Below are 26,271 nucleotides of genomic sequence, written 5' to 3'. Positions count from 1 at the left end.
CAGGACACCTGGGTCTCCCCATCCTTCTCTCCCCTCCTGCTCTCCAACTCCCCTCCCCCCAAGGTTAAAGCTCACAGGCCCTGGGAGCTGGACGTTTGCCCAGTGGTGGAGGTGGAGTTTGAGTCGCAGGCTCCACCCCAGGCCGCTGGGACTGGTCTTTGGCAGGGGAGGGGAGCTTGGGGGTGTCTCTGTTGATTTGAGCTGACTGCTGAGAAAGTGACCACGTGAGGCGAATGTGAATGGAACATTGAACTGTGTCCGCAGTGATTGTGCTGGCAGGCACATCTGCAGTTTTGTATCACCCACAGCTGAGCCCAGCCACCCTTACAGCAGGACCCTCTTCTGGTTCTAGCCTTCCAATACTCTTCCCACTCAGGAACTGCTTCAACAGGCCCATGGTGGCATTTTTGGACGGTGGTGAGAAGGGGCTGAGGGTAATGGGGCAGCATGGAAATGCCCCTGAGAGATGGTCTTTTCCTCCATAGGATCTCCTTTGGTGGTCTCTGATCACAGTACAGACTCTCTGGTGGGGGTACTCTTTGCCCTTTGCTTCTTGAGAGGTTTGAGATGGGGTTGGAATTCAGACATTATTTTAATTAATTTTAGATGAAGGAAGAGAAGCATTGACTTGTTGCTCCACATATTCATGCATTCATTGGTTGATTCTTATATGTGCCCTGACTGGGGATCAAACCCGCAACCTTGGTGTATCGGAGGGCACTCTAACCGGCTGAGCTACCCGGCCAGGGCTAGAATTCAAACATTTTAATACCCCATTTCTGATCTTCTATGGACCAACTCACTTGGGGGAAAATGGCACTGGTCAGTGCACACTCTACAAGACAAACCAGCAGTGGACTGATGGGGGCCTTAGAGGACCTCATACTATCACTCTCATGGCAAGTAAGATACCTAAAGGGGGGAGCTGAGAGCAGGGGAGAGGAAGAGGGCAATGTGTAGCCACCACAAGATGGTGTTTGGGGAGGAGCACAGCCAGGTAAAGGAGATGCAACAAGAGTACTGAAGCAAGGGAACCTGATTCTTTTTCTGACTAGTCCAAGGGCCAGGACAGCCTGAGCAGGGAGAGTAGAGCTGCTCCATTTCCCAGGCCTGGAATACTGGAGGAGCCAAAGGTGCAGTGTGCGTGGAAGCTATCCTTGAACGCCTTGTCACGCATGATGCTGAGTGGGATATGGGAGCCAACCAGCATCCTGAGGGTGGGCATCCAGCCAGCAGGCACGCTATGCCTAGGCCCACTTCCAAGTGCCCCTCAGTCAGCCAAAGCCCCATCAAGGTGCAGGAGAAGTGCTAGCAGCTCAGGTGGTGCACTGGGGACAGTGGTAGCAGCCACTATTGGTTGGTGTTGGCCAGGGAGAGGCAGGTATGTGGATCCATAAGTAGCCACCAAAACAGTATGTTCAGGGCCACAGTGTGGCCTTCATCTTTGTACCATATGCCAATGTGCAAAGTGGCTGGGACACAAAAGCCATCTCCAGGCCCCTCCCCTTCCCAGTCTGGGTGCTGCCTTGAAGAGCAGGGCACCCACAGGGCACACATACCTGCTGTGGCCTGGAGCCTTACTCCCCAGGCTTGATTTGAAGTTACCCACGGGAGGGTCTTGTCATACCTACTCCTTTCCACTCCCCATCAACCAAGCCACCTTGCAGCACCCCAGTCCTGTGAAATAACAGCTGCTGTCACAAAGTGCAGCTCCAGATCACCTTAAGCTTAAGTGCTGCGTAGACAAAGCAGAAAGCAGCAGGGATCCTAGTGCCTGGGTTCTGGGCAAGTAGCAGTGGTAGATGGGTTGGTAATCAGTGCCAGGTGATTTAGCCTGCTGGTACCAGGAAAAGCCTGGAGCCAAACTGGCCTAATCAGTTGCCCTAGCAACACTGCCCTTGTCCTTACCAGACAAGATTTATTCTAGCCTGTTGCCCTGGTAACTTGAGTTGCTCCCCAGGGACAGGAAATGGCAGAACCTTAGCTCTGCTGGGTGAGAACACTTCTCCCAACTAGAGGGGTCCACCTGTGCATCACCCTGCCAGGTGCAGGGCAGCTGTGGGATGGTATCTCTCTACATTCTAAGTCCTTATGGAAATATCTTGTTACCCGGGAGAGGAACCTAGAGGGAGGAGGCTGGGGTACTAAGGCCAGGCTGTTCCCATGTGCCCCTCCCTCCTCTATTTGGGTTCCCACTCATCTGTGGAGGGTGATGCAGGGACAGCACCATACATTTAGCCCTTTCCTTTAGCCCTCCCCCACCATGGCTCCAAGGCTCCAATGTGGAAGACAGAAGAGCTCTTCAGAGGTCCTGGGGACCTGCACCTGCTACCTCACCCACAGGTGACCTGCTGAAGGCTGGAACCAAGCCAGAGGATGGTTGTCTGCAGAGCATGGTCACCGCAATGGTCAGGGGGGGGGACATGAGGACTTGGTCAGAAACGTGGTGGGAGCCTGGGTGAGTCCTTCCAGCCCCATGGTGTGTGCGCAGTGGGGTTCAGATTTGTAACTACCAGGCAGGGCCATGCAGGGATACCCCAGGGGTTAGGGTAGGAAGAACACAGCTCAGTCATTTAGACATTTTCTATCAGGCCAGGGATTTTTCCATTCTTTGCCACTGGCCTGAAGAGAGGAGACGCAGCTGCCAAGAGAGGCAGCTGCAGTCCTAGTCTTGGCTTATGGCTGGGGAACTCTTGATTTTTCTGCCCTGGAATCAGGGGCTGACCCAGTATAACTTCTGACTGGTAACCCAGCTCTGGCCAGTGAGCTTGCTGGAGTCCTTGTCAGACAGAGTGACTGGGAAGCAGGAAGAGGGTACTGCAGGGACGTCCTGGGCCCAGGAGATCCCTGGGAAAAAGTAGGACTGTGACTCAAACATGCAGTAAGAATCACTGCAGCTCCTGGTCCTTTAAATCTCACCTCCAAACTTCAATGTTTTTGGTTAGGAAAGGAGGGGTGGGGGAGCTGGGGAGAAATAAGGCTCCTTCCCCTACTACACAGCAACAGATATCAGCTTCCCCACCCTTCCCTGGCTCTGAGCAGAGAGAATGCCAAACAAAGAGACAGGGCGAAGGATATAGATAATCAAGGGTGACAGAGAAAAATACTAGGAGAAGGGAACAGACAAAACATAATAAATCCAGGGGGAAAAGGATGGTGGTCCACCCTAGGAGATCCCACCAGGAGACAGAAGGAGGGGAGAGGATGGGAGAATGAAAACAGACACAAGACAGCACGGGTGGAAAGCCTGGGAAGCCATCCTTGCTGGGCAGATACCAGCAACTGGAGGTATTTTCAAAAAAAATCTTCAAAGTAAATAAAGTGGTAACCCAATACCTGTCTCCCTGCTGTTATGCCGTTAAAGGTCACTGGGTAGAAAGACCCAGAGAAATCTTATAAATGGCTAAAGGGCCAGGAGTTCTTGGGCAACTTGGAACAGGCGGGAACCTCTTCTGACAGCAAGGCTGAGTCCTGTGCCTCTCCTCAGCCAGGCAAGGTGTTTAACCCAAGCCATCTGTCTTGTCACCAAACAGCCCAGACACCAAGGCTGTGGCCATATCCTCAGGTGGAAACAGTCTGAGGAGGGGCTGAGAATGAACCTGGGAGTGGCCTACTCCCATCTCCCAGCTGGCACCTCCTCTTTTGCCCACCCCCACTATAGCCACCTATCTCCCGTTCCTGGCAGAGACAGGCTTTCTCCCGTTCTGCTCCCTCCGATTGCTAACATGGGACTCCAGTTCAGACAGGGGCTGGCTCTGTGGGCAGTGAGTCCTGTCCTTGGCCAACAGCACGCAGCATCACAGGCAACATGATCACCAACCCAGGCAGTCATGTTGATTGACGTGAGGTCACTCAAGCTGGCCCAAAGCAAGACCATGAGAGCCATTTTTTTTTTCTTTCAAATGTAGTTCTTTTCCAACATTGCCTATAACAGCTTTGGTGCAGAGATTTGGGAGCCGGGGAGGTACATGGAAAAAAGAAAGGAAAAAAGTAGCCACAAAGCCTTTCCCTGGAAATGTCCAGTCTCAGGGGTGGTCAGAACATGTGGCTGCCCTCGCCCCCACCCTCTGGAGCTCTGGCTTTGCTGGTCGAGGCACAGATGGGATTCATCCCATTCCCCATGTAAAAGAACTGTCTTGGAGAGGGAGAAAGACTGTGTGTATGTGTGTGTGTGTATAATAGCTATATTAGAAAATTCTCTCTATGTATAAATATAAAACACTGGTATCCAAACATGACACCACAACTAACTAAAGTGCTTAACAGGAGTTGGACATGTCTAAGTATGTAGGTAAAACTAGTCATTCTGAGTGCCCAGGATGAGGGAGGGAGCTGGGGAAGCAAAAATGTGGAAAAAAAGGTGTGCTGGCCCAAGCCAGGGCACCAAGGGCACTCTGGTCCCCCGGGGCCTTCTCAGCCTGTCTAATCACTATCCCACGTCAACACCACACCTCATCCCCACCTTTACCATACTCCTCCCACTGTGCTTCTGTCCACGAGAACAGTGTTGGAAAGTTGGGCATGAGGAAGAGTTTCCCCAGGGGAACACTGGTCAGCCTGTGCCCATAGCTTCCTCTGCCCATGGGGTTGGGAATGAAGGGAGTACTGTGTATGCTGAGGGCAGGAGAGGAGGAGGATTACTGCCATCGTAATTAATAATTTGAGAAATAAAACACCATTGCTCCTCTAGGCCAGGCCCTGCCTTCTCTCCTGGGCCTCCTGCTTGTGTGGAGGCTGGAAGGAAGAAGGAAGCTGCCCTTTTATATGCAAGCTCCAAGCAAAGCATTAGCACCTCCACCATCTCCAAGACCCTACCCTGCACAGCAAGGCCCACTCTGGGCTCAGACGCACAGAAATGCCACAGGCAAGTGGTCACCAGAGCTCCAGGGAGTAGAAGGACCCCAGAGAGCAGGGAATAGCCCCCCTCCCCAGGGCACAGTGCTACAAGAATGGGTTGGTGGTTGGAGGTTTGGAGGCAAATGGGCTTGGTGAGGATCCAGTCTGGAAAGAAACAACAAGAACCACAAATTGTTAGATTAAAGAAGTAAAGCTGGAAGCCACAGAAGAAATGTAGTTCAGGATTCCTTTCTCCCTCAACATTACTGTGCTGAGGAAAGTGGGAACATGAAGGAGATTAAGAGGCAAGTGGAGGGGGTGGGTGTTGGGGGATGGGGGAGGTGACAGGGCAGAGAAAGCCCATCAACTACCCCAACTCATCCCTGGCTTGGACAAGGCAGAACTTTATGAAGAAGGGGCCTGAGTTCTATCCCACATTACCCCCTTTTCCTGGAAGGATTCTGTCCCCAAGCCCCAGAGTGAAGGGTATGGGCCACACCATGGTGCACTGGGGCACTCACCATGAAGGGGTTGGTGGAGATGCCCGCTGGTTGGCTCAGTGGCCTCTGTCCAAGCTTAGTTGATCCTAAGTCACCGAAGGAAGATCCTGGGAAGAAAGAGTTAAAACTCAGCAGACGCGAGCCCTGCCCCTCTGTCTACCTCCCTGCAGGGCAGGCACAGCTACCTCCCAGGTGGGCAGTGAGAGGGGGCCTTCCTAAAGACGGGAATGAAGGTATGGAGCAGTCAGAGGACACAGGCAGGCCTGGTGCTTCCCTGATTCCTCCCCTATGGTCCAAAATGGAACCAGCTCACATGTCTGGGTCCCTAATATTCCTGCGGGGAGTGAGGAAGGAGGGTGAGGTCTCAATCCCTTACCATTCTGCTGCTGAGTCATCGGGGTCTGCAGGGAGAACATTGGTGGTGGAAAGGTGCTGGAAAAGGCCCCGGTGGGTGGCACTGTCTGGGGGAAGCCAGACCCAGTGCTGCTCATCCCAAAGCCAGGTCCTGTGGAGTGAGGGACACGAGGCTCAGGCGAAGTTCTGGAACGTAGGGTGGAGAACAGTTCTTCCTAAATCCAAAATTCCTATTTTCTCCAAGATGGGAAAATAGGATGGAGTTTTTCCCTAACCAGAGGTACCTAGTGGAAGTACCCTGAATGAGCCATGGAACTCTTCAACTTCCATGCAGCCCACCAAACCTGCCCACTTCCTGCCCACATGGCTTGTGGCATGGAGAGCATGAGCACCGCACAGAACTGGGGGCAGCTTTAGGCTACCTATTAAACTGCATAAACTAAAGCTAATTAATAGCCCTTTCTGTGCCTCAGTTATCTCATTTCTAAAATGGGGCAGTACCTATCTCCTGGGGCCACTGTGAAAATTACATAACAGATGTAAAGCACTTAGCACTAGGCCTGCCACATGCTGCACCTCTGGAAGCTATTCTTCTTCTCTGGGGTGAAGGGAGAGAGGTGCAGGGAAATTTGTGCTGTACAGAAAGACAGGGCCATGGGACAATCTGGAAGGCTTACCTGTGGCCAACCCATTGGGCTGGAATGGGTTTGTGGAAGGCAGCTGAGGGTGAGCAGCAGGTGCTGTGAAAGGGTTGGTGAAGGCTGCTCAGGATGGGAATGGGCAGAGGTGAGAAAAAAAGATTTTTTTAAAAAATTTGCTTAATATTGTGATAACTGAACATTCCTCAATCTTCTCTCCATTCCACCCACCCCTGCCCAGAGTCCTCAGTTCCCTCTAGGACTTGGATCCCCTCCCCGGGTCTCCACAGGCAAGACTCACCTCCAAACGTAAGCCCTGTGCTGCCACCTCCACCAGTTGTGGCCGACTGGAGCATGGGGACCTGACTGGTCATCCCAAAGATGCTGCAATATGGGGAGAGAGGTTGGCATGCACATCTTCCGGGACCAAGGAGATAAGCTAGGCAAGGGACTGGGACGTGGCAAACCCAGTACTGCTAGACAGGAGCTAAGTAGGCTGGGAAAAGTAAGGCCAGAGTTCCTTGCCCTGCTCTCCTACCCCAAGGCAAACCCCTGATGTGTGTGCCTACCTGCTAGGGATACCTCCAGCTGATGTCCCAGGTCCCAGGAGGCTACCCATATCTGTGAGGCTGTTGGGCTGACTGGCAGGTGCAAGAGGAGAGGCACCAAATGGAGTCACCTGGCTGCTCCCTGGAAAGTCATAGGAAATAAAACGGAATGTTGGGCTGAGACAAGGTGGTAGGGGCAGAAGAGGAGGAGATGGGGTGCAGTGGAGGAGTGGAGTGATCACATGAGAGGCACCACCTGGGTTTTCTGAGCCAGCACAGTCTTCCCACAGATCACCCAGTTCAGGAGGGCTTGTCTCCCATTGAGAATTCCAGGCAATGTGATACTTAGCTTTTCTCAGTCTTCCTAGTGCTCAAAGCTGCCACCACTGAGAGAAAAGCATTTCTTCCTCATGTCAGGTCACCATCCCTCCTGCTCTAGTTTGACTTACACTTTTCATTTTCCCCCTCAAGAGACTGTAATTTCCTCAAAGCAGCATTTCCATTTATGGATAAATCATATGAAGAGCAGGTAGAGGGAGTGGGGGAGGAGCTATGAAAGGCAGAAAGGTTCAGGGACACTTGGGAGACTCATGGAGATGGCACTGGAGGTGATGAGCATAAATCTCCAGCCATCAGCACTCCCATTGGAGTCACCTCTTTTTTGGGGGGCCACCCTGATGCTATGAGCTTAGATCAGGGCTTAGGCACATTGCTCACTGGGCAGAGCCGACTACAGGGTTCTCCTGACTTCCCTGGTGTTCACATCTAAAAAGCAAAAGCAAAGGGCAAGCCCCATGTGGCAGTTTTACAAAATAGTCCACAGAGCAAGAGCCCTGGAAATCCCGAGCAATCTTGTCTCACAGGAAGAGGCCTAAGGCCCCATTATTTTACGAAAGCCTCTTTATCTATGTGTCTTTGTCTCATCTGTCAACCATTCTGGGCTGTTGTGAGGGTAAGACAAGGCTACAAATGGAAAAAAGTTTTATATTTATGAGTGCTGGAAGACTCATTACTGAAGGGAAACACACTGCACAGTGTCTGCAACATGATGGTGCTCAAGAATGAATGAATAGCCCTGGCTGGTTTGGCTCAGTGGTTAGAGCGTCGGCCCATGGACTGAAAGCTCCTGGGTTCAATTCCAGCCAAGGGCACATATGTTGGTTGCAGGCTTGATCCCCAGCCATGGTGGGGGCACATGCGGGAGGCAACCAATTGATGTGCCTCTCACATCGATGTTTCTATCTCTTTCTCCCTCTCCTTTCCCCTCTCTAAAAAAAAAAAAAAAAAAAATCAATAAAAACATTTTTTAAAAAAAAGAATGAACAAATAGCTCTGGTGGGGTAGCTCAGTTGGTAAGAGCATTGTCCCCATATGCCAAGGTTGCGGGTTTGATTCCCAGGTCAGGACACATACAGGAATCAACCAATAAATTCATAGATGGGTGGAGCAACAAATGGATGTCTCTCTCTCTCTCAAATCAACTAAAAAAAAAGAATGAGCCCAGCCAGCGTGGCTCAGCAGTTGAGCATCAACCTATGATCCAGGTGATCGCAGTTCAACTCCCCGGTCAGGGCGCATGCCTGGGTTCCGAGCTTGATCCCCAGTCGGGGGCATGCAGGAGGCAGCTGATCAATGATTCATCATTGATGTTTCTATCTCTCTCTCCCTCTCCCTTCCTCTCTCTGAAATCAATAAATACATATTAAAAAAATAAAAATAAAATAAATAAATGTCAACTTCTTCCACAAAGCCCACAGTGACCATTCTATTAAAAAATTTTTTTGAATAGGTTAAGTGAGAACTGGATTCTACTTGTAGCTCTACCATGTGCTACTGCTGTGGCTATAGCAAACCATTTCATTTTCCATTTCTCACCCTCACAGGGTAGCTGTAAAGACCATCTGAGATAAGTGTTTTATTTGTTTGTTGCTGTTTTTTTAATCCTCACCCGAGGATATTTTTTCCATTGCTTAGGGGGAGTGGAAGGGATAAAGACAGAGAAACATCGATGTGAGAGAGGCACATCTATTGGTTGACTCCTGCACATGGGGATTGAGCCTGTAACCGAGGTACGTGCCCTTGGCTAAAATCGAACTCAAGACCCTTCGGTCCACCAGCAGGTGCTCTAACCACTAAGCCAAACTGGCTAGGGCTGAGATAAGTGTTTTAAAATCTAAAATATAACACAAATGTGAGGTATTATAACCTATGACTTAAGAAATGATCTGTGAGGTCAGAGAAGCAAGACAAAGTCTCAAAGGAAACATATGATAGCTGGCTCAGATCATGAACACAAGTGAAGAAGACCTTCCTGGACCCTCAGCTCCAGCCTTTCTACGTGCTCTGCCTCTACCTTAAACAAGAGGCCCTACCCTTGCCCTAGCCAGTTTGGCTCAGTGGTTAGAGCGTCAGCCTTCAGACTGAAGGGTCCAGGGTTCAATTCTGGCCAAGGGCACATACCTCTGTTGTAGGCTCCATCATCAGCCCGGTTGGGACATATGCGGGAGGCAACCAATCGATGTCTCTTTCACACTGATGTTTCTCTCCTCTCTCTCTTTCTCTCTCTCTCTCTTCATTCCACTCTCTGAAAAGCAGTGGAAAAAATATCCTCAGATGAGGATAAAAAAATTAAAAAATAAAATAAAAAGAGGCCCCACCCATGGCCTTGGCCTGCTAACTTCCGGCTTAACAGAACCATGTCTGTAGATGGGCCTTTCCTGATGCATTAATGTGAATTCAATTCTGGTTTTCCTTTCATAGTTTCTTGTTCTTTTTCTTCATAGCACTTGACATATTTGTAATAATAAATAAAAATACTGCTAGACCAATTCCACTGCAAGGAATTTTCTTACAGATATAACTTGCAAGTGCAAACATGACATACAGGGTTATTAACTGCAGCACTGTTTAACAACAAAAAGCTGAATCATCCTAAATATTCATCAACAGAGGATCGATCAAATAAATTATGGTACATACATATGCTAGACTATAAAAAATGAGGAAGCTGTTAATATGCTGATAAAAAAATATAATACTACCCTAAAGTTTAAAAAAATCAAGGTGCAGAACAGAATGTATATTATGCCATAAAATCTGTAAAAAAAAAAGGAAAAAGAAATAGGACAATAAAAAATGAGTAAAGCCATCAGCTCCTCTTCCCAGACGTATGGCTCTGGAAAGGAGTTGCAACAAGACACTAGCATGGGTAAGGCTCTGGAAACATTTTGTAGAATGGGAAACTTAAAGCATATTTGTGGGAAAAAGGGAATATGCCAGTAGAGGTGAATTAAGTGGAAGTGTTATTAAGATAAAGATGATGGGACAAAATCCTCCAGAAAGTGGGAAAGGGTAAGGAAGATCCTTTACAATGTAAGATACTTTTCCTTTCAGAGACAAGAGGAAAAAGATAGGAAAGGAAAAGATAAAGACAGGAGATAAGGAAGGAAATAGTGAAGCCAAGCTGGTTCTCAAATCCATGTTGCTCTCTGGCTCCTTCAAACCTCATCTTATTTTCTCGTCAGTAAAGTTTTTGGCTTTTTTTCTGAATGCCCAGAACTGTAATTTGAATCTCCATGCTCTTTTGTTTCTAAAGGCTTAGGATGTATTTTTCCAAAACCCTTTTTAAGGGTATCTTCACTGTACTAGGCACTAAGCATAACTGATGGTGACCAGGCTCTATCTTGTAGAAGCTGAGAATCCAGCAGGGAAGACAGGTGCCCAATGCCTGCCTGCTGCAAGGTTCCAAAGATGGGCTACTTCTAGTGTGCCAGCACTTAAAGACAGTGCTCTGCTTGGCCACTCTTCCTCTCCAACCCCTGAGCTTCCTGCAGGAACAAGTGCTTGACTATAATGCTACTGTACATACTTAGTCTTCAATCCTCTCCACTCTACAGGCCATGAGGAAGGCTGGAAAGCCAGCAGGGTGACACTCGATCCTCTGATTTTCCAGCTCCTGGCCCTTCTCTTGCCTGATTAACTCAGGGTACATAGAATTTCTCAGCGAACACAGCTCCCTGTCCTCACTTAGCTCAGTCCTGCTTGGGGTCTTCATGTCAGGGAGCTCCCTCAGTGAGGACCAGGTCCTCTGCCCTCCCAGGCTGGGAGAAGGGCTGTCTGTCCATCTGCAGGCAGTGTTGTGTCTCCTTGTGGACACTAGAGGGCAGAGCTGGCCCTCACTCGAAGTGAACACCTTACAGAGAGCACATTTTCAGAAAGGAGGCCACTGCTAGGAATATCTGTGCTTGAGTTTGCTTCTAACACACTTCCAGAGCCCCACTCCTGGAGCTGTATTTGTACACATGCCTTATCACAGTTTCAAGGGGAAACTGCAGTTTTAGAAACCTTCCCTCTCCATACTCCCTTTCAGAAATATAAAAATACAACCAGGTTTGTCAGAAGAAATACCCATCTGTCACCAAATCTCCCTACTTCATACCCAATAGTTCTTGATAAGGTCACACTCACAGAAACAACCTTGTGATCATGGTGTAGTACAAAGCAAATGGAATCTGCCACTTATCAGCCATTCAGTTTTGGCCAAGTCACTGATCAAGTTGAGCCAGTTTCCCCTCCTGCAAAATGGGGAATCTTTCATTCCTCCTGGAGATAATCCATGGATGTTCCTAGCAATGGCAAGAGCCTCAGAAATGCTGTTTGGCTCTGGATATGGCTGCAGACTCTGCTTTTTGAGACGGTCAGACACTGGACAAAAGTTTTACTACAGGTTCACCCAGGAATGGCTCCAGGGCTAATGCCTTCTTTCTCTCCTTTAAATTATTTAAAACCATCAATTGTGCTAGGAATGCATTTCTGAACAGACCAATTTATAACAACTTTGTATAGGCTGTTTCGTTTAGAGCTCCCATTCCCAAGAACACTTCCTTCTTGCTAACCTGAATATCCCTGTACCAATTTATATTCTTACCAACAGCACACGAAAGGGCCCATTTTCCCACACAATATTGGCAACTACCAGTCTTTAAAATTTTTGCTAATATAATGTGAAAAATGATTATTTTATCCTAATTTACGTCTTCCCTGATTAGTTAGGTTAAAGATATTTTCATATTTTTCCTGGGTATTATCTGCTTGTATCCTTTGTCCATTATTCTATTCTTTCTTATTTATAGGTGTTTTAAAAAACACATTATGGCTATTAGCGTTTTATCTGTTTTCCATGTTGTAAGTATCTTCTCCCTGTTTCATGCCTTTAAGTTTTATTTAGGACATCTTTTATCATATAGAATGTGACCTGTGTAATTTTGATTTGTTAGAAGTTATGGAGATTTTGTTTCCCTCTATACGGTCAAGTTGTAAAATGGTTATATGTTTGAAAATACTATATATTCTGTCTTTTGGTTACAAAGTTCTACTTATATTTATTAGATCAAACTTGTTAAAAGTGTTACTCAAATGGCCGACTTCCTTCCTTAGTTGTCTATCTACTTTATCTATTAGTTTTGTGACAGTCTATTATGGTCTCCCTCTCTGTTGGTTTATTAGATTTTCATTGTCTAACAGTTTTTGCTTTATGAATTTCAAGGCTGCCTTGTCAGTTAAACTTCTTTTGTTAACTTTTATCACTATAAAAAATCTCTTCTTGTCCCATTCAAAAAATTAAAATAAAATAAAAACAAAAGCAAGTAGCCAGTTCACAGTATCACAGTGGGAAGGCTGTGGGCAGAGCGAGAGTTAGGAAGTCTGGGCCTGGAGTTGAGCTCTGCCATTCTGTGGGTTGCACTACTGGAGAAACTACTGAACTGCCTCATCTGGAAAATGCTAAATTGGAAGGGTTCCTTCCAGACCTGAAAACTCTAGGATCAGAGGACTTGAGGTAGGCTCCTACCTTGGGTAGGCTGTGGGTGGGCAGAATAACTTACCAAAGCTGTAACTTCCAGTTAGCATCCGACTGGCTGGCAATGAGGGTGTAGGAGGGAAAGGGCAGGTAGGTGGGGGAAGGGAGAAAAAGAGTATTACGTCACTGGCTTTCCTCAGACATCTGCTCTTTATAGTGCTCCAGCTGCCCTTCTGCATCCAAGGATGTCCAAAGGAAGAGGGGCAGTTCAAAGGCTCTGAAGACTCGATGCCTGGGCACTTAGGGAGAAGCCAAATGCTTTAAGGCAAACTTCAGACTCTTTTTCAAATGTATAACATAAACTACACAACATAGAGTTTACAGGCTTCTGCTCTAAGAGGGATGGGTGAGGACTTCTGGAGATTGCCTTGGACTTTGAGACAGCCCTTGCCCTTTAGGCATTTTGCAACACAGACCATCCTAGTACTCTAGAAGAAAGGTCATGTCCTTTTTCCATTTTTCTAGGACTCAGGTCTCCCATACTTCCCAGTCAAAAATCTTTTAGTGTATGACCTGCACAGCTCCTGCTGCAATTTTAGCCATTTTCTTTCCATGAAAAAAGAGAACAATAGAGCCCCCTCTTCCTCACAAGAATCTCATCAGACTCCTCTCAGCCTTTCCTGGAGCTTCTTCTCTTTGTCTCCTTTGCACAATTCTCTAGCTTGGTGCAGGAGTGAATGAAAGGTGATGTATGGATATGAACAATTGGATACAGTTGGAAGAGAGAAAGGAAATCGGTGAGGCAGAGTTTACCTGTGGCTGTTGTCTGGGCCTGAAATGGGGCTTGGCCAGCTAGAGGAATGCTTCCAAATGCAGAAGAGCTGGGGCTACTGCCAAAGGCATCGAAGTTGGCAAAGCCCCCATGGGAAGGTGTCTGGCCTATAGGTGAAGGGAATACAAAGATTATATAGATAAAATGTATATTAATCTATATAATATACACTAATTCTTAAGGCATTCAAAGGCCACTCAATGGGACATCTGCCTTTTCACAGGGTCCTCTTCAGAGGGAGATGGCAGGGGCCTTGGGCAGAGAGTTAGACACATGTGGGGGAAAGGAGATCTCAGAGGCCTCCAAGATCCCTCCCCACCACCTTTTTATCCTTACTCCATGAAGCATTAACATTTTTGTCAGAGAATAGTTTGGGCAGAGTCATGTGGGAAAAAATTTATTTTTTGGGGAGGAAAGGGGTTTGAAAAGAGAAGAGTGAAACTAGATACCACTTTATTCAACTCTATTATTGGCTATTGCTCTTCTCTGGGAAGAGGGGAGGGGAAATGGAACACATGATAATCTCCCTGCTCCCATTTTAATAGAGAGGGAAAGTAATAAAAATGATATTTCCAGTGTTCTAAAAGAACGTGTTAGGAGCTCCCAACTTCCAAACACAATCCCTGCCATACCCATTTGACTCCAACTCTCCCAGCCTTAATGCGTTAGAATTACCATCATGTCTGTTCGTGTGAAGATAATTAGGGCTGAGTAAAACCTGGTCACCCCCCGAAGGAGAGAGTTTTTGGTGTTAAGGGTACATATGTTATAGGAAGGTTCTTATCCCAAGTCCCACTTACCCCCAAAGGCTGGGAATGCAGCAAATGATGATACTGCCTGGGGAGCAGCAAAAGGGTCTCCACCGATGTCAGCCAACAGGTCAGTACTGGCTTTCTTGACCGAGGAGTGAGGAGGTGGCTGAGCACTCCGGGGCTGAGACACCCGAGCCTGAGACTGACTGACAGACTTGAAGGAGAAAATATTACATATAGCACTTGGAATCCCAGACATACCCAGCAGCTGCAGGGCTCCCCAGGCTGCCCCCAGATAGGCAAGTGGAAAGAGAAGAGAAGAAGAAACTTCCCTCAACTGAGAGGATTCCTGGGCAGAAGTTGCCTTAGCCTCTCTCATACCTAATTCCTCTGTCTTCTCAGTACACCAGCTCCCAGAACCACACATTTTAGAACATATTAGTCAAGGTAATGCTGAGATATACAGGGATGTTGCCCAACAGTCCCCCTGGAGCTGTTACCTCCTTATCTTTCCCAGGTGCTTGAAGCAGAGTCCCGGCCCCTTCTGTGTTTCCTTGGAGGAATGGTCAGGTTTGGAGTTCATACTCTGACTTCCCTAAATACCACTTCCTGCTGGGTTCTTTCTTCCAAAAGATACGAGTCCAAGGTGATAGATGCAAGACATAGGTAACAGCAGGGCTGAGAACCAACTCACAGCTCTGAACTGTTGTCTGCTAAGTTCAGGAGACTTGATTTAGGAAACTGACACTCCTGTCCCCCAAATCCCAAAATAATCTTGAAGGACAGATTTGAGAGTTACCTGGCTAGAGGTGGAGGCAGCAACTGAGAGAGATGGCACAGGCTTCCCTTCTGGGATGGAGCCCTGGATAGGGGTGGAGGCACTGCCTTTGGTATAAGTGGGCCCCTTGACCTGATCCGGGGGGACATACCTTTGAGAAAGAATAGTTAGGTTGAAAGGACAGGGATAAAACCTTGGACCATGCACAGCTTAGGTGCTTGGGAAAACACAGGTTACAGCAGTCAAAATCCTTTCTCATTTTTTCCTATTAATTCTCTTTTTTGAACTAAAGGGAATTTAGCAACATAGCAAAATTCTGTCTATCTTGAGATTCCCCTTTACTGTCATGTGCTCATTTTTTTCTGCAAGAATGTTCAGTTTGCTCTGGCTTGTGCCAGTTATTCCCTCCTCTTTCTGATATGTCAAACCATCCGGGTTTCAAGTGTAACACCTGCAATAATGCTGATGAACAGGCAATCCCATTTTCCAACTTCCTCCTTTTATTTCCTGGGTGTTTTCTTCATATTCTCAGTTCCATAGAAAAACTTTCTGCCACCTCATCTTCTAAGAGCTCACAATCTCTCCTCCCAGTTCCTGCTACTTTTGATAAAATTCCTCCCACTATAGTGTCTCTACTCTGGAAGAATCTTCTTTCTCCTGAGGACACCCCTAGGAGGGAATCCAAAATGCTGCTTTATCCACATCAATCTCCTTGCTCTCTGCATTCTCTTCTCCACCCTATAGTTACTCCCAACATGCACACACCCCAGAAATCAAACAATAAGTGACACCTGGGGAGATAAAAGGCTAGGGAAAATAGAGATGTTGTTTTCCTCTTCCAGAAAACAGCATACATACAAATTATGAATGAAATGATGGCTAAAAGCATAAAATTATATAGGACATGTGCTTCCAGCCACCTCTCTCCATATATGAGATCAGCTGAGCTACAAAAACTAACCTCCACTCCCACAGGCCTACTTCCCCCCTCCAATCAGTTTATCATCTCCCCAAAAGAGGGGACACGAAAGCTGCAAGGTTAGTGACTGAGAACGAGTTGTCTTTCCATGTAACTTTATTATCTTGAAGGCAGAATTTAGCCCTAACTGAATCTGAGTGAAACAGATTCAACCCAAGTCTAGCTTTTGAGAGAAGCCCCAATTCAACTCTCAGATGAAGTATGTATTGAACACATGTCTCCATATCAATCTCTTTCTTCCTCCTTACCATCTCTTCTTCTCATATTTTTCCTGGAGAAACTCCTTCACTTTCTGAGGATCCCTGGAATCTGGTATTAAAGATGTCCGAGCATCAAAAAGACCCAGCCAAATCTTCCTGCAAACCTAAAGGAATGGAGTTAGGTGACAGAGGATTTGGGGCAGAAAATATGAAATGGGAATGATGCCACTTCTAGTTTATTCATCAATAAATATTTATTGAGCATGGACTGTGTGAAAACCTGGATATACCTACAAAACAGACAAGATCCCTGTCCTCACAGAGCTGTTATCTAATGGGGAAGTCAAGCCTTATTTTTATTTATTTATTTGTTTATTTATTTATTTTTAATCCTTACTGGAGAATCTTTTTTCCATTGCTTTTCAGAGAGAGTGGAAGGGGGAGAGAGAGAGAAACATCGATGTGAGAGAGACACATCAATTGGTTGCCTCCTGTATGTTCCCCAACTGGTGGGGCTGGTGATCAAACCTGCAACTGAGATATGTGCCCTTGGCCAGACTCAAACCGGGACCCTTCAGTCTGCAGGCGGACACTCTAACTACTGGGCCAAACTAACCAGGGCTAGGGGAGGTCATGCTTTAAATAAATAAAAATAAACTTATAAATATATACTGTGACACATAAAAGAAATTAGAGGTCTGTGAGAATTATGGGGAACTAAATTTGGATGGGGATGGGGTCAGGAACAATTTTCAGAGTTGTGGCTTCCAGAACATCCTCTAGAGGCCCTTGTTTGCACCTTCCAAGTAAGTCAATCACTCATAAGCTAGGCACACTGCTAACACCAAGAATGGCATCTTCCTATCAGCAGCTTTAGCTAAGGAAGGGGTTTAACTCACTTTCAAGTAAATGGCATGGCCTTAAACCTGGGTTGCTGAGGCTCAGGTCAGCTCCAGGAGATCTTAATCAGAGGGGTAGGCCCAGTCAACTCTAAAAGCTCATCAAGGTGGAGCTCTAACCATTTTCCCTCTCAAGTGAGCAGGGACAACCCTTTGCAGAGATTTTGCTCCTTTCCCTGATTCCTCCAACAAGGGGCCTAGACAAACCACAATTTTTATAACTAAGATTCTGCAAATATACAAATATACATAAGACAAGATGTCTTACATACTAAAAAATAAGAGAAGCTTGATTAGAAAGAAAACTGTAGGGTTTTTCTATAATCTTGAGACAAAGCTCCCGAGCAAGTAAGGCAACTACATACAGCCTGTAACCCTCCATCAGCAGTAGCTTACCTCGTTTCCTCGGGATTGCAGGAATACTACTTCAGCCTCAGTGAAAGTTGTCATGGAGATGGACTTGACTCGATGAGGGGGGTTCAGGCCTCTCCTGTGGGAGAGAAATAGAAAGAAAGAGAAATATAATGCAGTTAGTGCTGCAGGTCTGTTTATGGGAGGGGAGGAAGTGAGAAAGGGTAAAACAATGCGTAAATTAAGCTTAAGTAGAACTCCCTGGCCTGAAGCTACTTCCTAATTCAAGGAAAGAAAGGAAGCAAGAATGTTTTGAAGGCTTCTGATAAAAGACAGTAATGACAGAGTGAGGACATATTGTGATTCCAGTCATTCTGCTCCTCCAGAAACCTTCTCTACCTTGGCTCAGACCCCAACAGTTCAGTGTTCAGATGAAGGGGCACATCTGGGAACTCAGATGTGCAACCACTTCCCATTTCCTCTTTTATCATTGCATTGGACCTATAGACATCTTCAAGGTCCCAGAGTCCATGAGACATAAATTCTTCAAGAACAAGGGAGGACAAACATGAAGGTGCCTGACAATTCCTGATAACACCAACAAGGATAAGATTTGGAGACAAACACCAGAGTCCTAGCCTAGCTGCCCCTCCTCGTGTCTACACAGAAGACTGGCATGGTGGTAGGAATGGAGAGTCCCTCTCTTTCAGGAAGAGACCTCTGGGAAAAGAAATATTCTGGACTTTCTCATTTCTAGATCTTTCAATGAAGCAGGAGGAAGTCAGGTTCAACAATGAGACATGAGATTGGTGTGAGTCAGGAACATATATCCATGGGGGTGCTTTTGTGCCAGCTCTGTGTTAATTCCTTGGGAGTCCAGTTCTGCCCATGGAAGCCCTATGGAGATTATAGCAGAGAATAAGGTTTTCTTGACCTCCCCCCTCAACTGCCCTCCAGTGTTCTAACAGGAAACTTGGGGCTAAGCCAAGCAGGGTTTCACAGGTTCCCCTTCCTTATACCTTAAGCTTGACTCTGGTCTAGATCTACTGCCCTCATCAGATTAAAACAAAACTGGTTGAACCAAAACAAATAAACAAAACCCTGGGACCAGGAATGAAAAGACCACAAGCACAGTCAGGAAAGACAGTCCAAATGATGAGGCCTCTTCAAACTTTTATTCCCTTGTCAAAAATGGGTGAATCAAGATGTGAAAATAAAAGTACTATAAGTCTAGAATAGGGTCCTGGTTGATGCCCACAGGAAAGCAAAGGGAGAAAGAAGAGATAACAAAATTTACAAAATGGAAGTCCTAGACAAAGGTGGGAAAACACACATTCATGCTTACACAGCACACACAGAATAAAGGTGCTCCTACCAAGTCTGGAAGAACAGTAGTGTTTGGGTTAGTGTAAGTGAAGACAGTGTGGGTAGGGAGGGAGAACAGATGGCATAGTACAGTGTGAACAGTAAAGGCAGGCCCCTTTTGGATGATAAATTACTGATTATGGATTCTAACAAAGGACAAGACACTAGAGGCTACAATTGAAGATACTTTCAGTAATTATGCTGCTAGATTTTTCAGTAAAGGGTCTCAACATACCCCTTTAAAAAAACAAGCAATATCAATGAGGACTGATGCCCCTAGTAAAAAGCAGGGAGAACCAAAAGCCAGGCTTTGTTACTACATGTCAAACAATAGCTCTTAAACTTGATCTGCCCTGAAGACTCTCTTCTGATCACATTTCAGAGATATTCCAGTTTTCTCTCCTAAAGCCTCTCTTACTAATGGTTTTGTTTTGAAGTCCAGATAGCGTACTTCTACATGCCTTCCCTTGCCCTTTTTCACCTTAATAACTAGGCCTTTTCCCCTCAGAACGCCAGACCTCTTTGAGGTCTAGCCAGAGCAGACCTCTCTGTCCCTATGACCCTGATCCTCTTCTTCACCTCCCACTAACAAATATTTACTTTGCCAAAACACAAGGCACTGTGGTAGGCACTTTGGAATTTACAAAAATTATAGAACCCAGTTCTCAATCACTGGACTGCTGGCTAATAAAGGACCCAAGAAACCTGGACAAGAGTACTTCTCAATGCGGTAGGGTGTAATTTAGGCACACAGCTGGATCAGGGAGAATTAGCACCCTGATGCAGCAGTGGGGGAAGGAAGAGAAATGATCAGGGGAAAAGTAAAAATGTATTATGTTTACACTAGAAAAACAGATTCTAAGCCTATCACACAAAGGTCATTGACTTTTCCGGAAAGGAGAACCAGGAACTGTTAGCAAAGTATAAACAGGGAGGTGTGCTTCCTTGTGGGGGGAGGGGAAGGGACTTGACCAATGCATCAATCTAGAGGAGATACTTAGAACAACAGAACTTTCTATGGCTAAGCTTCAACTGAAGGGTTTTTTTGAGAGGGAGGTGGGATGATACAGGACGAAGGGAAGACAGAGAAACTTAAGTGATTTAGGTGTGTTGGGCCAAATGAATCTGATGGAACAGGATGTTTCCATAGCACAGTACAAAAACCACTGCTTTGACCTCGATGTCTGCAGACTGGATTCTATAACCAGAGCCACAGTTTGGGGGCAGAGAGAGTTCTCTACAAGGCAACACAATAATCTGCAGCCCAGAAGAGGGACTAGTTACATGGCCTATGAGTCAGAGAATTTGTTTCTGAATCATAGAGGACATTGCTGGCTGAGAGAAGCAATTTAGAAACAAGAGCCCCTCCCCTCCCAGTAGATGACATCAAGTTGTCTAGGAGTATTGCTTTCTCTTGGGTACATACCAGGGTCATACAATGGGCCAGATATGAGTCACTGGCCTGGAATTAAATAGACCCAACTCTCCAACTTGTACGTAGTCTCCCCAAATTAACTCTCAGGTTCTCCCCAAAAGAAGTGAGAACTAGAAGGAGGTGCTGCCCTTCAGTTATTACAGCAAATCCATTCTGTTTTTCTAGCCAGGAGGTGCTGGGGGAAATATAGAGACACATTTATTTGCCCAGAATAGTGCAAGTTGTTCCAACTGAAAGCAAGTACATTATTAGGATGCATGCCTTCAGCCTAGTCATAAAATCTTTTTTCCACTTCAGTTTCCTTTTCACAAAAATGCACCTAAGTGACATTTGAAGTACTCTGAATCAATCTTTAAAGTACTCTGCGTTACTTGGCAAGTGAACCAACTTGCAGAGATACTAAAATCTGCCCAATTCTCCCTCTCTTAGTCTTTCTCTCCCCTCCCTCTATTAAGCACCCTACTATTTCTACAAATACCACAACTTTTGTTTCTCTGTGGTCATCACCCTCAAACTGGCCCATATTTTGCTTCTAGCTTGCTTCATAAAAGCCTCAAACCTGCTCAGCTGCTCAGATAAGAAGGTTCTGCCAGGTCAACAATGGAAAAAAACAGTTCCACCCAGCACCCGAGTTCTTTCATTTGTGCCAAATCTGAACTTGGGAATTCTTTACCTCTGAATATTTGTGTTCAAATTTGTACACCCAAGTTTGTATTTCTTTCCTCCAGGAGATCCCACTCCTCTGCCTAAGCAGGGTTTAGCTAACCAGTTCAGTCCTTATCTTGAACCCAAACATCACCAAGAAGAGTCCCTATTAGAGACCCCTAATAGTCCCTAACAGGAAGGCTCCTCTATTACCCTGCTCCAGGGTCAATTTCACTAATTTTAGGAAACTTCTTCCTATCTAAATTCCCCTGCTTCAAGCCATTTCCTGTTGTTGTTCCTCAGTGACAATGATAAACAGCTGTCCTCTCTTGTAGAGTCACTAGAATCCTGATATTATCAGCTGCCTTCCTCTTCAGGCTCAATGCCAATCCTTTCACATTTTTTTCCTTTCTTCTCATCCCTTTGGTAATTTATTATTTTCTTAGGGACTTTTCAAGTTGTCCTAGGGGCCCCTATGATAAAGTGCTTAAGTCTGTAATTTAGTGAAACTCTGTTCACCTCAGCCCAGCAGACAAATGAAAGGTGAGGTGGGGAGGGGATGGAGGAATGGGACTAAAATAAGGGCAAGGTACATGTCTATCTCTCCAACCCAGACAGATGGAAAAGTAGTGAATTATTACCATACACCTTTCTCTTCATGGAGATAAAAAGTGCTTCAACTAGAAGCCACCACTAGCAAGCCAGACAGGGAAACTAAAGGACAAGGAGGGTAGGAATCTATCATAAATGAAGAGCTATCAAGCACATCTCTTGACACCCAGCCCAGAGGTCTGTCTACTTTAATCCTGACTTAATCCCATCATTAGGATAAAGTTGTGCAGAAGTAGAAGAGACAAGTATCCACTACTGAGACTTGAAGGACATGGCTTAAAGGATGGATGAAAACAGGTCAGTGAAGAATGTCACATACTTTGCTGGAAAAATTGGGTATCAGAGGTAATGCCCATCCCTGATTCAATGAGGTTTCATACCTCAACATTTTTTTTTTTTTTTTTTTACAGAAAAGTGGTTTATTCATTGAGGCATGCAAGCAAACCAGAATAAGAAAGAACATCTAAGGTTCTGCTGGAAATATTTTTTAGCAATTTTTACCCCAACCTAGCTTCTAATGGCAGATTCATCCTCTAGTAGACATTAGAAATATAAATAAACCAGCACATGTATACATACAGAGTGGGGCAAAAGTAGGTTTAGAGTTGTAAGTATGCGAAACACAGTTTCTTCTTGTATTACTATTTAATAATTATTGTATTATTTTCCATATGAACATGGGCAAATTAAAAGGATTTATATCAGGTTAAGGAAATTAGGTATTGGAAGAAACCCAAATGAATAAAAACTAGGTCAAATTTTGGACCTACAATTGTGGTAGCATGTATGTAAATTTAGAAACAGCAGAAACTAATAGTCTCTCTCTCTTAAGCCCTCAAACCAACACTGTGGGTTTTTGTTACAGCTGAGAAAGTATTTCTCATTAAAAAAGAGATGGTGAGAATGAGCTTACATGTGCAGAGATGAAGGCATAGTCATCACCCACCCACCCACCAATATTAAAATCTGAATTTTTCTTCAGATCTTGGGCAATTCAACTTTGGCTGGAACAGTCAACTTTGCTACATCAGCCAATCCAGCCAGCTGGGAACTCTGGTTATTCTTCTCACTGCCCCCAGAACACTCTATCCCTCTAAGAGGTAGACATATTTGCAACACACTCAACAGAAAGCTGGCTTTTGAAATACAAAGCCAATTCTGTCTCCTTTCTCTGGCAATGGTGCTAAGTATGGTACTCCAATTTTCTCCCCTCAATAAATATCCTCTTCATTTTAACAAAGAATAGTTCTTCTCTTTTTATCAGCATACCTCAATATGAGTTGCCATCACTCTCTGACCCATGCTGAGCTCTATTTTACTTCATAACATGTATCACTACCTGCAATTATATATTTAATGATTTATTTACAGTCCATGGCCTCTACTAGGATGTAAGCTAAATGAATATGGGTACTTTGTCAATTTTGTTTATTTCCATATTTCCGACACCTAAAACAGTGCCTAGGACTTGATACTCAGTAAGTATTTGTTGACTGACTGAATAATGAATAAATGAATGTACAGGCTTTTGACTTACTACAATTTTCACTTCCCAGCACCACAAAATCCTAACCTATGGGCAATCAGTCATGTGGATTTATGATGTTAACTTGTGCATGTGTCCCTGTGGAGCCATGCCTCTCCATTGCCTGCTGGACCGTGTGTGCTCCCTCCTCACTCTGTAGCCTGCAATAAGTATGTCCCACCTCACACACTCTGCCTCTGGCCCACTTGCCAGTTCCCAGCCCTTCCCACCTCAGAGGACACAGCTAGTAGTTTGTTAAGACCCCTTTAAAAGCTTTATATGCCCTGCTCTAGTCCAGGCTAATTAGAATTCCAATTAGCAAATGAGAAGTACTACCAGAACTCAGGCTGACAGTCACAGTCAAGGAAATTGAAACTTTCTTATAGATTTCATCTGATACTTCTCTCCTTATAATCTCAACATGCCTTCATTTTAGCTTTATTTACTGGCCCAGCCTCTTCTTGATCATTCACTCTACTCTGACTTCCTGCTAACATAGGGTTGGCCTAGCTTCTCATTTCCCAACCACCAAAATGTGTTCCCTAAAGTCTACCACTTCAAGAATCACTTGGAGTGATTCTTATAATGCGTTACCAAAATACTAACCAAAAATATCCTTTCTAGAATTTTTTAAAACTGAAAAAAAGGGGGACTAGTCAATTCCTATCACTTGTTCCCATTGGAACTTAAGTTCCTAAAAAGCTAAGCCCTAGTTTGAGGTACATACACCTCAGACAGAGCCAGGCCTCTTGGGGTACTTTTCTATTCATCTATCCTTAGGCCATGCTCACCTCCACCCAGTGTCTCTCCAGATCACAGGCATTTGACTTTTCATTAATGGGATCAACAATAATGACCACAAGAGAAAGTGATGAAGTTTTGCAAACTGTGAACTGATGTTTAAGGAGTTAACTTTCCCAGCAAAAGAAACCAGGTTTTTAATGTGTCCCAGATCTCTTGCCCCTCCTTCTGTCCTGATTGAAGGATATTCATTATAGAAGGGAAATGTTATCTGTGGGATACTTTAAACCAAGATCTATAAAATAATGATGATGATGTCAGCATTTTCAGCGTTTTATCTTTCATTCCATCACAGCTAACCATGGGAATGAATTAACACTGTTTCTTCCTAGGACCAGACTCTGATATATCATCAGTTTTAACCCCCTGCTTCCCTTTACTTTTTTCCAGACTCTATAATCAGATTTTCCTTTTCATAGCAAGATCTTCAGGAATCTGCTCTCTCTTTCTACTTTATGCTACAAATATTCCTAAACTTTGCTCCTTCTCTCCTTAGAGTATTTGTCCCAGTCTCAAGTTTCTAACCTTTTGCTTCATTTGTGTCTCTATCACAACTTTTCACACATTTCTGTTTGGGTTCTAAATCATTGTCCCAAGAGCCATAGTGGCTTTTACTTAGACCAAAGTCAAGTCCATTCTCACAACACCCAAGTGAGGTTGATCAGAACATAGAAGTTTGGCAAAGGAGGTAAAAACTGCGTAGAGAAATAATCCTAAACTGTATCTTAGAAGACCTAGATCCTCATTTCTGTTCTGCCATGATCATAACTAATATCAAACAACAAATGCTGAAAACAGCAAGCCCCATAGGGCATTGGATAGGTTACTAAAACTCTCTTTGCTTCTGTTCTTCCATCTGTCAAGCAAGAACAATACTGCTCCCTCCTTGGCTCCTAAAGGTGTAAGAAGAAACAAGGAAAGTGCTCCTTGTTAAAAATGAAACCAACAACCAAACCAATGTATTAAAACATACTAAAAAATGGTCAAAATAAACCCCTTGATAGACTTATAAAAATAGAGACACAGGCTTGGTAGCAAATGTTAATCATGAAAAAAAACAAAAGTTAATCATGCATCTAACCAAATAATTCCCTAAGGGGGAAAAAGAAACTTACCATATAACCAGAAATCTGGGCTAGAACTGTGGTTCTAAATTAGCTCAGGCATGGCCAAATACAGTGCCAGTGCCAAGTGTAGTGAATCAGATTATACAACAATCTGCCTCTCCCCCCAAATCTAGAAAGAGTTGCTAGATGTTACTATTAGGATCAAGCCATGGCAACAAGGAGCTTAAAGATGTAAATTATTACACTTAAGGATGGCTCATCCAGATCTACAAACCTTTGGAAAAGTTAAGCTCTCTAACAGGGCAACCCATCAGCTCTCATCATCTCTTAGATTTGTTAAGATATCTGCTTCTGGATAGCATTTCGAAGCCCTGCAAGATTAGCATCTGCACCTGAACACTGGAACCTGGCTCCTTACCTGCCACTATCTCTGTGCTCTCAACTTGGGCTACTTTGCCTATTTTAGCTTGGCTTCTCCATCTCATACTCCAGGACGGCCACAAGCCAGAGGAAGAAAGGGGTACTCCTTCATCTTAAGCCCAATTTGCCCTACCTCTTTCCTTCTTGCCCTCCATCTATATGAAGTTCCCTTTTAAGGTCTGTCATTCTCTGGCTTTTTAAATCTGTAACCCCTCCCCCCAGTTCCCTTCAATTATCCCCACTTTCGGTTCTCCTTGCCTCCCTTAGGGAGTTTCTCCATTTCTCTCCGGTGTCCTTCCTTTCCCCTGCAACGCGACTCCAATTGTGTCTTGCCTCCGCTACCCCTTTCCTTCCCCCATGACACCTCTGCAACGGAGGACTCTCTCACCACATCCGGCGCGTCCCCAGGCCTCCCCGCCCTCCCTCATCCCTTCGCCCCGGGTCTCCCCTGGCCCCTAAGCCGACTCTCTGCCACTCCTCCCCCCGCGCCGGTCCACTCACAGGAGGCCGGAGCAGGTGGTGCAGACGAAACTGCCCACGGTGATATCCACGTAGGTGACCCCACGCTGGGCACACTCGAAGCAGTGGCGGTTCCCGGCCTGGCTGCAGCCACCCAGCTCCCGCACCCGGCGACACCACACCTCCGAAGCCGCCTCGGCCTCCGCCTTTCCCCCGCCGACCCCGCCACCCGGCCCTGGGCCCTTCTTCGCTGCCATCACCATGGCTGCCCACTCCCTCGGGCTTCCTCCCGGCAAATCAGCAGTCGCCCCTTCCCCTTCAAGCACTACCGCCTTCCCGCCTCCGCACGCCGCACTGCCCTGACAGGAGCTAGGGAGCCCACAGCATCCGCGCGAGACTCCTCCACCCCAAGCCTCGCCTACCCTGCACACTGCTTGGCCAGCCTCCTCCCACCTCCTCACTCTGATTGGCCCGACAT

The 26,271-nt window shown here is 45.7% G+C and overlaps 1 protein-coding gene across 3 annotated transcripts; it reads right to left on the bottom strand.

Annotated features, from left to right (window-relative positions):
- Window positions 1-44: 44 nt before the first annotated feature.
- AGFG2 (ArfGAP with FG repeats 2) lies at window positions 45-26,271 on the bottom strand. Of its 3 annotated transcripts, XM_087815563.1 has the most exons (13): window positions 25,836-26,056; window positions 17,510-17,603; window positions 16,263-16,378; window positions 15,057-15,186; window positions 14,306-14,471; window positions 13,487-13,612; window positions 12,759-12,791; window positions 6,898-7,018; window positions 6,630-6,712; window positions 6,368-6,451; window positions 5,713-5,841; window positions 5,358-5,443; window positions 45-5,001 (listed from the first exon to the last, which is right to left on the bottom strand). In XM_087815563.1, exons 1-13 carry the CDS (start codon window positions 26,054-26,056, stop codon window positions 4,942-4,944), a joined length of 1,449 nt encoding a protein of 482 aa, XP_087671689.1. In that variant the 3' UTR covers window positions 45-4,941. The 3 variants fall into 3 exon arrangements, with proteins under 3 accessions (XP_087671689.1, XP_016073334.1, XP_016073333.1); XM_016217848.2 differs by lacking the exons at window positions 12,759-12,791; window positions 25,836-26,056 and adding an exon at window positions 26,216-26,271; XM_016217847.2 differs by lacking the exon at window positions 12,759-12,791.

This window comes from Miniopterus natalensis, chromosome 3, assembly GCF_054644295.1.
Source record: "Miniopterus natalensis isolate mMinNat1 chromosome 3, mMinNat1.hap1, whole genome shotgun sequence".
Taxonomy (NCBI): domain Eukaryota; kingdom Metazoa; phylum Chordata; class Mammalia; order Chiroptera; family Miniopteridae; genus Miniopterus; species Miniopterus natalensis.
Note: the sequence above shows the minus strand (reverse complement) of the source record. Positions and strands in the feature narration are given on the sequence as shown.